At 42.9% G+C, this 12,822-nt stretch overlaps 1 protein-coding gene across 1 annotated transcript; it reads left to right on the top strand.

The window, feature by feature from the left end:
* Positions 1–3,980: 3,980 nt before the first annotated feature.
* LOC142879561 (galanin receptor type 1-like) lies at positions 3,981–12,005 on the top strand. Its single transcript, XM_076012927.1, has 3 exons — positions 3,981–4,779; positions 4,905–4,970; positions 11,336–12,005. The coding sequence occupies exons 1-3, from the start codon at positions 4,105–4,107 to the stop codon at positions 11,654–11,656; spliced, it is 1,062 nt and encodes a 353-aa protein (XP_075869042.1). The 5' UTR covers positions 3,981–4,104; the 3' UTR covers positions 11,657–12,005.
* The last annotated feature ends 817 nt before the right edge of the window (positions 12,006–12,822 follow it).

The raw sequence follows: 12,822 nt of genomic DNA, 5'->3' as shown, positions 1-12,822 counted from the left end.
ACTTGAGTGATTGTCACTCAACCATTGGTTGACAATCATTTTTTGGGCCTCTACTAATACTACTAATTTGTCCACTACAGCCACTACGGTGGGGATGGGAAAGGACAGAAAATGTTGACCCAGGCCAAACCCCAAGAGTCAATAAAGGGTCATTAACCATGAAGAGCCCTTCCCTAATAAATCCACACAAGAACAACATGTACAGTAAATGGCGTATGCCTCTTTGGACTTTGAGAGCCAGGAGAAGGTTGATCTCCTGCGGTATCGACCACAGATTTTGTATTTTAAATGATCTTCCACACTTCCTCTACTTGTTTTGTATTTTTATTGTCATGTGTGCTGATCATGGACAGGTGACCATAATTAATTACTTTAAAATAAAAAAAATTGATGGATTCTTGTTTTGATGTATCCACTCTGCTTTCTGCCAGGCATCCTCCCGGCATTGTTCTGGGGCTGCTCTCATGGGCCCTGAAAGTTTAAAACCGTGGAATTATTCCATCTGGACGTATTCACTCCCACGCATTTCATCTCTGTCTGCCACTGCCGGCAGGGTTCGAAGAAGCAGAACCCGAGTAATATGTTCTCACTGAGCCGAGTCTAATGGGAGACAACCCGACATAAAGGATGTCAGTAGAGGGAGAGGAAAGGCAAACAAAAAGAAGAGAAGTGAAGGGCACCTCCTGACATACAGGCAATGCATGTCCACAGGAAAACATCAACCCATTCCCATCCTCTAATTCCTAAATGAAACATTGCTCACTCCTGCTTTAATCACTTGTACGTGGCCAGAAAAAATAATTTTCCAAGTCTGTTTTTAGATATGCCTCTTATTGGGTTTGCTTCATAATTATCCCAGCAAATACAAAACAAATCTAAAATGAAATCATAATTAATATTGGCTCCAATAGTTCATGGTTCATAAATTCACAGTGGGTGGTGTGTTTTATACACTTTGATATTGCTCAGAATAACTGGCAATGATAAAAAGGAAGAAGAAGAAGAAGAAGAAGAAGAAGAAGAAGAAGAAGAAGAAGAAGAAGAAGAAGAAGAAAGAAAAACAAAACAGCATCATGAGTAAAATCCCTGAAGTGACTTAAATGAATAAAGCACAACAACTAGTGTGACTGGCAGAAGTGGGTCTAAACCTCTTTCTTTGTTTTTCTTAAACAGTTAAACAGTCTTTTTTGACAAGTATAACATTGCAGGATTAGTAATAAACTGCAGTACAGCAGTTGGTGGGACAAAAAAAAAAAATCAAAGTGAGGTGGCAAGAAACACTGCCAAATCTCACAAATAATTGTAAAAAGTACTTAATAATTCTGACCAGAGATGTTGCTTTAGAAAGTCAGGCATGGTGCTAATTTGTTGTACTGTGTAAAAAGTAACAACAGTAATGAAATTATAAAAAAAAAAAATAAAAAAAAATGATGCTAACCTGCCAACTGGTTCAGGTCATCAACTCGCGCTTGACTGATACAAGTGAAATGCTCCACTCTCTACAGCCGCCTCTCAAATTTCCTCTATAATTTGGCTGTCAAGTTAAACTCCTCCCTCAATCCTCCCTCTGCTATATGTCAATGCACCGTTGCTCTGCATTAGCATTCAGCACTGCACTTGTCATTTCAGCCCCACCCCCACCCCAGCATCCACCTGCAGGCTCCAAGGTTATGTGTGAGTTCCTTGTCACTCCAATACATGTTAACGACAGGGCTCAAACACGGTTGTGTTACATTGTTATGTAACTTATGTGCAAACTATTTATCATCTAGGCACAATTTTGAGGTTGTAGTCTTGTCAGCAATTACTTTGGCCCAAATTTGCCAAAGCAGAAAGACTAATCAGTTGTTCGTGTCCCAACAAAGTTGCAAAGTGAAAATGAAATGAGGGAAGAGTGCCTGAGTCAGACGTGCGCTAACAGGTGTTAATGGCTTTTTGTAGCAGAGCACTTATCCAGCAAAAGCATGAGCGCAAACACATTTTTCATAAACCTGTGCACTAATTTCCCACCTTTCATCTGACACTTTAGAGATTAGATTATGAATAGACTGAGATGATTTGAAAGACAGTTGCACAGCTGTCCCAGTAACGCGGCTTCGTGATTGCGGAGATATTATTGCTGTATTAGTCTGATGGGTTTTTTGGTGAGCTGTGTTGAGATAAGCTTTTCCTTTTCAGTGAAAAACATCTGAAAAGTTCAGACAGGGAAACATCATCAGCAACTGTTCTGCTTGGATCCCAAATGATCCCTTTACTCCACTGGGAAATCAGCTCAAATGGGGGGGGGGGGGTAAAAAAATAAGCTCACAATTTGTTGGCAACAGATAAAATGTTGTTTCAAAGGTCCATATTAGCTTTTTTTTTCTTTCTTATGTTTAACAAAATGTGTCTCTGGTATGTCAGTGAACTTTCCAGTGGAAGAGTCCACACTTGGCTGTTTTAATTCCTCTTGTTTTCTGCAAACAAGTGCTTGTTTATGTCAAATCCTAAGAAAGAAACATTTCTCATCCTCCTGTTTTCACAAGCTGTTCCAGAATTATTTCTACCTATAGATCAATATAGAAGCACGGGTTACAAAATTGGAATTCTTATGAAAATGTTTCTGTAAGACAAACACAAATTTTTGGTACTTTTGTGTTTTTGATGTTACAAGAACGCAGGGAAGGACTGAAAGACATATTTTTGGTGGGGTGTTGTCTCAGGAGAAGCCGATCTTTTATTTAGAAATATCCAACTCATTTTTCTAGTTCTTGAGGTTGCTTAGTAGGAACAGCGGTTGGTTTCTATGCACTGGCCACTTTATTATGTACAATGTTCAACTGCTTGTAAACACATATAGCTAATCAGTCACTGGCAAAAAAAAAAGGAATGTTTCGCTTACAATAAGGGCAATATTTGGAAAATGGCAAAGTAAGGACTGGCTACATAAAATGCAAATGCTGGCACGCACACAAGAACAATAATACATATTGATTAACCAAAGCAGTGTATAATTGTGTATAATCGCATCTTATCATCCACAACACAAAGATTATGACATACTTATGAATTAGGTTACCATTAATATTCCAAAGTCCATATACCCTCACTGGCCACTTGATTAGGTGCAATGTTCAACTGCGTGTGAACACAAATAGCAACGTCATTCAATCACACTGCAGCCACTCAAACACGTTTGAGGATTGAAGACTTGTTGAAGTTCAAAGCGAGCACCAGGAAGGAGAAGAAAGAGACTTTAGACATGCATGGTTGGTGGTTGACTGATTGGTCTGAGTATTTTACAAACCCCAGATAATAAATGTAATAAATCAAATAAAAATGAAATGATTATTTTATCATCAAAATGACCTAAATATTGGCGTTTATGATACATATCTAACCTTAAGCAGGGTTTCAAACTCTCTCACACACTTTGTTTTCCCTTCATGACATGTTCATTCATTCATTCTTTTGCCATCCTGGGTCCGTCATTGTCTTAACTGAGAATCAAACTCAATCAAGACAATCATGGCAAGACTGCAGACTGCTGTTAATTGCCAAACGTTTTCTGTTCATTCAAGGCTGAATCGACCCCCGACAGGCGCCCTGGAACCGAAAACATGGAGTCAATAACCATATAGAGATGCGCTACGTTTTTGTTTTTTGTTTTTTTGTTTTGTTTTTTTTCCTTCAAACGCGTCTCGGGAGGGGTTGAGTTCGGGGTTCTGACGTTAGTAGCGGAGCCCAGCCCCTGATAAAAACGCGGGGCGGGAGAAGTCCAGCCGCAGAGGAAAACGGCTACAGGCTGGATGAGCTCTGCCAGTGCGCAGAAGCATCAGGTGCGCGCAAGAGAGCTCCTCCAGCTGCAGAGAGCTGCGCGCAGCGCGCAAGAAGCGCCGGGTGAGCGAACACTGATCAGGACTTTGGAGCACAGGTGAAGTGAAGTGAAAAGATTTTTTGGTTGTCTTTCTCTCTCTCTCTCTCTTTTTTTTTTTTTTTTGTTAAGAAGAAGAATGGATAAAAGCGCTGACAGACGCGCAGAGAAGGCGCACTTACTCCCCTAAGGTGATCTCGGGCAAAGTTTGAAGTTGAGCACAAAGAGCAGCGGGTCAGGGTGGGGCAGCAATGAATGTGTCAGAGAGCGACTGGCAGGCGGGGGAGCAGTGGAACCTGAGCGGAGTCCAGCGGCAGCGGGAGGAGAACGAGAAACTTTTGTTCGGCATCGGCACGGATAATTTCATCACGCTGCTCGTCTTCGGGCTCATCTTTACGCTCGGCGTGCTGGGCAACTCCATGGTGATCACGGTGCTGGCCAGGAGCAAACCGGGCAAGCCGAGGAGCACCACCAACATATTCATCCTCAACCTGAGCATAGCGGACCTGTCCTACCTTATCTTCTGCATCCCCTTCCAGTCCACCATCTACATGATGCCCACGTGGGTCCTGGGCGCGTTCATTTGCAAATTCATCCACTACTTCTTCACCGTGTCCATGCTGGTGAGCATCTTCACCCTCTCTGCCATGTCCGTGGACCGCTATGTGGCCATCGTGCATTCCAGAAAGTCCTCGTCCATCCGCGTGGCCAGGCACGCGTTGATCGGCGTGGTGATTATTTGGATATTGTCCCTAGCCATGGCCACGCCGGTCATGTACTACCAGAACATATTTCACGACGCGGAGAACCACACGTTCTGCTGGGAAGTGTGGCCGGATCATAACCAGAAGAAGTTGTACGTGGTGTGCACGTTCGTCTTTGGCTACGTGTTGCCCCTGCTGCTGATCACGTTCTGTTATGCCAAGGTGAGCGCCGTGGTTTCACATGATCAGTCATGCAAAAAGAAAAATAGAAAGAAAAATACATGTGAAAAAAAAAAAAAAAAAAAATCAAATCAAATATATGTTTCGTTTATTTCCATGCGTTTCAGGTTTTAAACCACTTGCACAAGAAACTGAGAAATATGTCCAAAAAGTCAGAGGCATCAAAGAAAAAGGTAGGTATGTCTTTTGTTTAGCCTGGGCACTGGAACGACGCCTATATATAGGAAACTTGTCTGGCTCCAATCAGCAACCTTGAATAAACACCGGAGAGCAGACGCAGGTCTGCCTCGCTCTTGTCTTGAGCTGTTGCTGGATAACACGGATTTAAGACCTGAAGTAAAGGGAGACGTATCCTTTGAATTTGCCCTTACACAATGTCAATATGCACATCTTCTAAGCAGAGGAAATTTAGTCTGTATTCTGACTAAACAAAAGCCTCAGCTTTTTTATTTTAATCCTCATACAAAGGTTCTTTTTTTTTTTTATGACTTTAAGCGTGTGTTCTGATTGGTTGTGATTGTTTCTATAACTGTCATGACGAGATTGATGGCAGTGTTTAATGGGTAGAGTAATGCTGGAGCCTTTTTCTTTGCGCCAGCATATGGTCCAGTTCAAAGTAGGGTGTGAGAGTGGTCCCGACCCGAGTGCTTCACTTTCTCACTTGCATTTCGTTGGACAAATATACTGAGGTCCATATTCTTTCTCTCTGTCTACACATGCTGCACAATTCCATCCAGTTATGCTGTTTTGCGGAAACTTCCACCTTGTCTGGTTATCGTAATGTATGTTAATGCTGAGATTAGAATCGGCTAAATTAGCTGTAAGGTACAGTGCCAGATAGAAGCACTCAGCCTCAATGTAGATGATTTGGCTTGAATTCATTTTTTTTTTTTTTGCCTTTATGTTTTTTGTCACCAGGGGGTGCACTATCAGTGACGGAACGGCAGTTTAAATGGTAGCAAAAATCTTCATTTCTGCTACCATACTATTACCATGGAATACTTTTTACTTCATCCAAAGCCAGATTAAAACAAACAAACAAACAAACGAACAAACAAAAACACTCAGGCATGTTAGCAGAGTTCAGAACGTGATCCGTCACTGATAGTTGTCCCCTTGGAGACATGACACATGAACAATTCTTCTAACAAAAGGCAACCCCTCTGGATGTAGGGTTGTATCCAGAATAAGTTTAGCTAAGTCATCATTCATTTGGGGCATGTGTCATGCTATTTGTAAGTTAATAACAGTGGTAGGGCAGCTGTTCTGATTGGCAGGAGGAGGGCGAGATTCACCTGTGCTAACACGCATTAGCGGCTGGCCTGGCTTTGTAACGAAGATAATAGAAGGGGCTTGAAATCAACGGACAGAGAGGGTGTGTGATGTGATGCTCTACCACAGATGAAATAACACCACTTGACCTTCACATACATATGTTTGATCACATTTTTATCATTATATCTGACAATGGTGAAAATGCCGTTTTGCTCATTTAAGTACAAATTCACTGTATCTTGAAGCCAATTGTAGAAAGTCAAGTCATCAATAACTTCCCTTTTTGAAACAAAAACCTTCTCAGGCAATTGAACCAACGAGCAGATTTAGTGCCTTGTTTTTCTGTCCACATTGTGATAAGAAAAACTGGTCATTTTCGCGTTCAGGCAAATGCGGAATGAGTCAAAGAAAAGGGAGCCGGATCAATTTTACTCCATTGTTATGTTGAAAATTATCCCGCAAAATGCATCTCTGAAGGAAATCCTTTGGGCTGTTTTTCCCTTTTCTTGTGTGTAATTAAAGTGATTGTGCTATTGCTCCAAATCAGTGATGTTGGACAGGCACTCTGAAAACTCTCTCCCAGGCAGCACCCTGAGACGCTGTCAAAGCCGTTCTCACCCTGCTGTTCGCAGCAGGAATTAACTCAGTGCTAATCACTCAAATCAAATCGATCTAATTCATGCAGTTTCAGTCGCGACCAGGCGGCCACTGTTGACTGACATTAACGTGAGACAATGGGGTACAACGAAAGAGCGCTTCAGCGCTACAACCCAGCAAGGTCTCAGAGGAAAGAAAAAAGATCTCCCGCGTCGTTGCCCGCAGCGAAATGGGGCGGAAAATTAAAAGCATAAAGCGGCATTTTAAAAATCGAAGCATGCTCGTGGGATGAGACCGGCCATCCGTTGTATCTGAGTATCTGCTTGTCCCAGATGCCTTTAAATATGCAAGCAGACGGAAAGTTCCAACCTTTGGATGTAGCTGAGCTGGCTGTTTTTCAGTCGTCGTGCTTAGCAATGCAAAAACTCTCCTGTTTGTCGGTTAATGTATTCCAAACATTAGAGGTTACCTGTCCAAATATGACACTTGGTGCTGTTTGAGACTTGTTTGAAAACACCGGGGAGCACAGCATCTAATGCAAAGGGTCCAGTATTAATATTCAGTGCCAATATTCAAATGAGTGGAGATCTCCTGCGGCCTTGGCAGAAATCAAAGAGAAAATTGGGAGTGATGGCGGGTGACGAATCAATAGTTAATGTCGTCCACAGCAGTCTCCTCACTATGTCTGTGCTGTGGCAGCTGGGAGAAGCGAGGTTACTCCCACTGCTGTTGTGAAACAACCTTTTCTTGTTTGCTTCTTATCGCCTATGGCCAGCCACAACTGGAATCCAACAGCCTGTCAAAGGCCCCTCAAATGAGACAAAAGGGCAGATTGGAAAATACAAAAAAGTCAGGAAGGAGGAGTGCGTCTCCCGTCTTTCTTCCGCGAATCCAAGACAATGTGCCACAGTCCCATTCAGGATAAATTTGTTTTGGAAATTCAAAGAGAAAATGAAATATTGATTGTGTGAGTTCATGGCTGCTGGCTCACAGTCTTGAGAATACCACAGCTTTGGAATTCATTTTGCTTGGCAAGCGGCAGTGTTTCAGTATGGGAAGTCTGGCGCGAACCGTTGCATTGCATGAGGCGCTTATTGAGCGTTCAGACGGAAACGCACAGCTGGTTGTGGAGAAGATGAGTTTGGCCAAGTCACCTTGAAATTAGCCTGACGGCGTCTGCAAGCTGCCTGCGGAAGGGATTTGCTGCGTTGCTCTCGGGATACATCTGCAGAGTCACTTAGCCTCAAATAATGTCCTTGCAGCTCCTTTCATACTAATGTCTTTTTTATCTTAACTGGCAGCCGCATCGCTTCAATGATCATCCATCTTGCCAGCATCCCTTACGTAGTATTTCTTCTTTAGAGGCACCCCAGTAGAATGACCTGTTGCTTTCTCTTCCAAGTGGCTGTCATAACACAGGAAGATGCCAAATCTCGCAACCACACACCTGCTCATGTCACATTTGGTGTCGGGTAACCTGCGGCCATTTAAGTTTTTCTTAAGCTGGTTATTTTAGTTTTTTGTAATCCAGAAAAAAAAGAAGAAGTTGAACTCCTAAACTGTCACTTTACCCCCCCGACTGATTTTGCTGCCGGGATGTGTAACCGCCTGCCATGGGGTGATGACATGTATGTAGCTAATGTTGCCACATGCACTCGCTGGGAACCTTGAGCCCACAGCAACAAATCTGATTGGCATCCCGCTTGGACGTAATAGCCAAATAGTTTGCCCAATCACCTTTCGCCTTTGAATTCCGAATTTGAGCATGTTGGGAAAACTCCCAGGGGATTTATGAAACGTTCCAGCTGGTGTGTCAGCTTTGAGCTTTAGAGGGCACTCATCGGCATCGGTCGTAAATTTGAAATTCAAATCCAACAGTGTCATCGTGAGATATGAGAACTCATTTTCTTTTGGTTTTTGAGCAAATTTATTTGGTTTTGAACATTCCCACGTGATAAAGGATTGCTTCGGACCAACCAGAGTGTCCAGTTTTCATGTCAGTGCATTATATTATTCTTTGTACATCACCTGAATGGGTGCACAGTTGTGGAGGATGTTGAGTTTTTTTTTTTTTTCTGTCAATCTCAACTGCAGCAGAACATTTCTGAGGGCAACACAAAGAGCTGTGTCTCACGTCATCCGTTACAAAGTGAGGAACGTTGCCTTTCACCTTGCTTTTTTCGTGGATTTTCTTTTTTTCTTTGACTGAATAATACTGTCCAAATGTGTCCGAAACTCCTCCGGCTTTGATGTTCGTGGCTTTGACGCATTAGGTCCCGATACCACAGCACTCAAAAATGAGCCGCATGGGGTTTAGTTATTCACAATGCGTTGGGTGACCATCCCACAGCTTCAGCGACACCGGGTAACAAAGAGAGGTGGTGCGGCGGACGGTCATGGATTTATTAGTTTTATCTTCCTGTGGGGATGCCGCTGTTTATATTAGTCTGACCGAGGGCTCTCAGGGGGTTGGCTGATGAAGATATGAGTGTATTATAGAGGCTATCCAAACAGGCATGACCACCATTCCCCCTCTGGAACTGTGGGAACCTTCCTCTTCTCGGCTTCTGTCTGAGTTGCTGTTTGTGCTCCCCCGCTGAGGCCGACCTGATATCTCGGGCTAATATTGACAATTCAAATTGGCTCTGGTTCAGCCACTCATGTTGATTTCCCGCATGATCAACACAGTTTTACTCCTTTGTCAACCTGAGGGTAGTGCCATCGGTCATTTGTATGATCTTCGCCAAACTATTAAACTTACATTTACAACCACATTTGCTCTGACGAAACAGGTCGATTGGTCAAGAGGCATCCCCATGAGTGCCGATGTGTAGTGTAAGATATTTTTACTGTCAGCTGGCCTGTAGAGCTTGCAGAAAAGCAATGTCACACTCCACTTCATGCTTTTACGCCCTAAGACAGCTGGGATAGACTCCAGCAGACCCCCGTGACCCTGAGCTCGGGACTAAGCGGGTATGGAAGATGAATGTGTTGCGTATGAATAGATGACGATGTCCCCTATATCCCTCTACATCTGTAACCACATTCAGTATTGCAGCACACCCTGCTATTGTTATCAGATGAATTGAAATGAAATATAATGCCATCTTTGCCTGACTCCCCCAGCATGGGCTGTGACCGCTGTAACTATGAGTGCAGGACAAGCTGGGACAGAGAACGCATGGACAGATGATAGTACACGACGGACTAATGTTGTCCAGCCTTGATCTGCAGTGAGAAGCAAGCAACTCAGAGTGGTCACCCAAATGTAACACTTGAGCGTCTCTCCATCCCGCAGAACCACATAGCGCCTCTGAAACTTGTTGGAGGCGTCATTATCTCTGGAGGGACACACAGAAACGTAGCTTCCCGTGCCTGGAAAGTCATATGTCGCTATTTCGCTTGTCATTTTGCTATTCCTCCAACAAAGCGTCGGGACATTTGATTTATGCATCTTTGTGCTGCAAATGCAAAAATGCATTTTTTTTTAATGCTCAACCAAAAGTTAAAAACACTATGAGTAGGCGGATAATATTGGTAAAAGTGAAGTTTCAGCTGGTACCCAGGGAGTAAATGTCATTAGGACAACGTGGGTCATGTTTATAATATTAACATGGATGCGTGTCACTATATAAGTTGTAAGTGTGTAATAATAAGTGTACCATTATGTTTTCTGTGTTGGGAGCTGACACAAAAATACTGTGGCGGTGCAATTCAGGCAGCACTTCATTAATCTCTCTTACTGATACGCTCCACTATGGCTCTGGGACTTTACTTACAGGCACACCCAAAGCGATAACTCCCACCGCTTTTCTCTAAGGGACAGCTCGGAAATAATCGCCGCCATTATTGCTTCACTAAGAAGTTGTTTTTCTTTCGAATTCAACTGACCCGTCGTTTTTTTAACCAATGAATTACAGCTGTGTCTCATTAATCTGCTTTTTTTTTGTTCAGCCAAAATGAATTGGAACTTGAACTTCAAATCGTTACCTTTAAATGTCAAAGAGCATCTGACTGTGAAAGAGTAATGGTGCCATGCAGACGTAAGACGCAAGTCTTGCCACTTAGCGACCATCCCTGGCGACGCCAGCAAAATGCCCAATAAGACCAGAGCCATGTCTAAATAAACTGGGCACGATCGTAACCACGTGTGAGTGGCGTATAAAAACATACATACATTATTAGCAGTGACATTAGGTACAAATGAAGTCCAAAAAACATTGGACTTTTCACAGAATCTGTGCCGGCCATGGTGAAAACCTCATTAGGGACATGTTTTTTTGGACATTGATGCAATACATAAGCTAATGCTTTGGCTTGCTATTGGATACAAAACTAGTGTTAACGAACTCCCCAGAGAAATTCTATACCTGTCATCAGTTGTTAAAAGTCAATAAACTAAACATTTCAGTTCGGCTGAGACAATGTAGGTGATTGGCTGTTGGACAAAAAAAAATTGGGGTATGTCCTGGATCTCTCCGTTTGAAATAATTGGAATCTTCCACTCAGTTGTTTAGTGGTAGAGCGTCCACCGTGAGACTGGTAGGTTGTGGGTTCAATCCCCAGCCGAGTCATACCAAAGACACTAAATTCTGTAAAGTCAGTCAATTTTACTTCTAGTTAACCTACAAAACTCTACTCTCTCCTCCTGACTCGTGGCTCCCAGACGGCTCAGACGGTCCTGGTGGTGGTGGTGGTCTTCTGCCTCTCCTGGCTCCCGCATCACATCGTCTACCTGTGGGTGGAGTTCGGGACCTTCCCGCTGAACCAGGCCTCCTTCGTGCTGCGGATCACCGCACACTGCCTCGCCTACAGCAACTCCTCGGTGAACCCGGTCATCTACGCCTTCCTGTCGGAGAACTTCCGGAAGGCCTACAAGCAGGTGTTCAAGTGCCAGATCGGCAGCAGCGACTCGCCGCTGAAGGACGTCAAGGAGATACGCAGCAAGGCGGAGACGCCGCCCTCCACCAACTGCACCAACGTGTGACTGGCGAGGTGGGCAGGGAGGTGGGCACGGAGGTCATAAAAAGGAATGTCGGCGACGAGCTCGCTGAAACTCGTTGCACTGACGCTGTGGAGAGGGTGAGTGGGGCTCCCCCCCCCCCTTTTTGTTGTTTTTTGCGAGGAAAACCAAGACTGCTCAGTTTTGCAGGTATGACTGTTCCACATCAGCGCTGTGCATCATTCCTGAAGGGAGGAAGCTGCTGCGGCTGCAGGACATTGTCAGTCCCTCTGTCTGTCTTTCCTGCTTCATGCTTTTTCATAAAGAAAATTCGAAACCAAAACAAAACCAATCAAAACAAAACAAACAAAAAATATATATTGTGTATATATATATATACATATATATATATATATATATATATATATATATATATATATATATATATACACTCGCTGACAGAAATGTATTGTTTTATTTATCGTATATTGCAGATTAAAACTGTGGCTCAATGCTTGAATAATATGTCACTGCTAAATGTATATAGTCTTCATGATGTCAATAGACAAGCATGTCCATTTTGAAATGGGTATTGCCAGTGGCCAAATGCACAAAAAACAAAAACAAAGCTATATATATATATTTTTTTTTTTTTTCCCGTGCAGGATACATTTGCAGAGAACTTTATCAAATCGACACAGCACGACTGTCATATACATGTACAAAAAGAACAGCCTGCCAGAGTGATGACACCAAAATGCAAAAATCGAAACTCTAAAGCATGAAAAAGTGTTCCGTTCTATTTTTACTGTGTGGTTTATTGTCTAATGAATATTACATCAGAATTCACTTTCCATCTGGCCCCCCCAAAAAGTCTCACTTTGGTTGGTTGAATATTTTATGATGTAATATCTCAAATCACTTTTGACTTTGAACAACAAGGAATTTGGCAAAACTATGGCAGAAAGATGTCAATTAGAGGGAGTAACCTTTTTGGAGCATGGTGTGAAGAACATTAGCGTGAGCCGCCAGTCACAAAGTGATGAGCAGTAAATGTTTGTTTGACATATCGTATTGGGATAAATGAACTGACCTCATAGGGGGCGATGTACTGAGTTAGTTTACCAAAGGGCTTCTTTTAAACCCATCAGGTGTCAATGTAATGTTGTATATTTTAACACAAAATATCATTTCATCAGTCTAACATCAAT

This window comes from Nelusetta ayraudi, unplaced genomic scaffold, assembly GCF_046127955.1.
Source record: "Nelusetta ayraudi isolate G7.1 ecotype Tasmania unplaced genomic scaffold, CSIRO-AGI_Nayr_v1 ptg000136l, whole genome shotgun sequence".
Lineage (NCBI taxonomy): Eukaryota > Metazoa > Chordata > Actinopteri > Tetraodontiformes > Monacanthidae > Nelusetta > Nelusetta ayraudi.
Note: the sequence above shows the minus strand (reverse complement) of the source record. Positions and strands in the feature narration are given on the sequence as shown.

Excerpts from the sequence above, each read along its gene's own strand:
- LOC142879561 (XM_076012927.1), top strand. The coding sequence starts at position 4,105 with ATGAATGTGTCAGAGAGCGACTGGCAGGCGGGGGAGCAGTGGAACCTG. Across the intron at positions 4,780-4,904 it reads TCACGTTCTGTTATGCCAAG|GTTTTAAACCACTTGCACAA; the intron begins GTGAGCGCCGTG and ends CATGCGTTTCAG. Across the intron at positions 4,971-11,335 it reads CAGAGGCATCAAAGAAAAAG|ACGGCTCAGACGGTCCTGGT; the intron begins GTAGGTATGTCT and ends CGTGGCTCCCAG.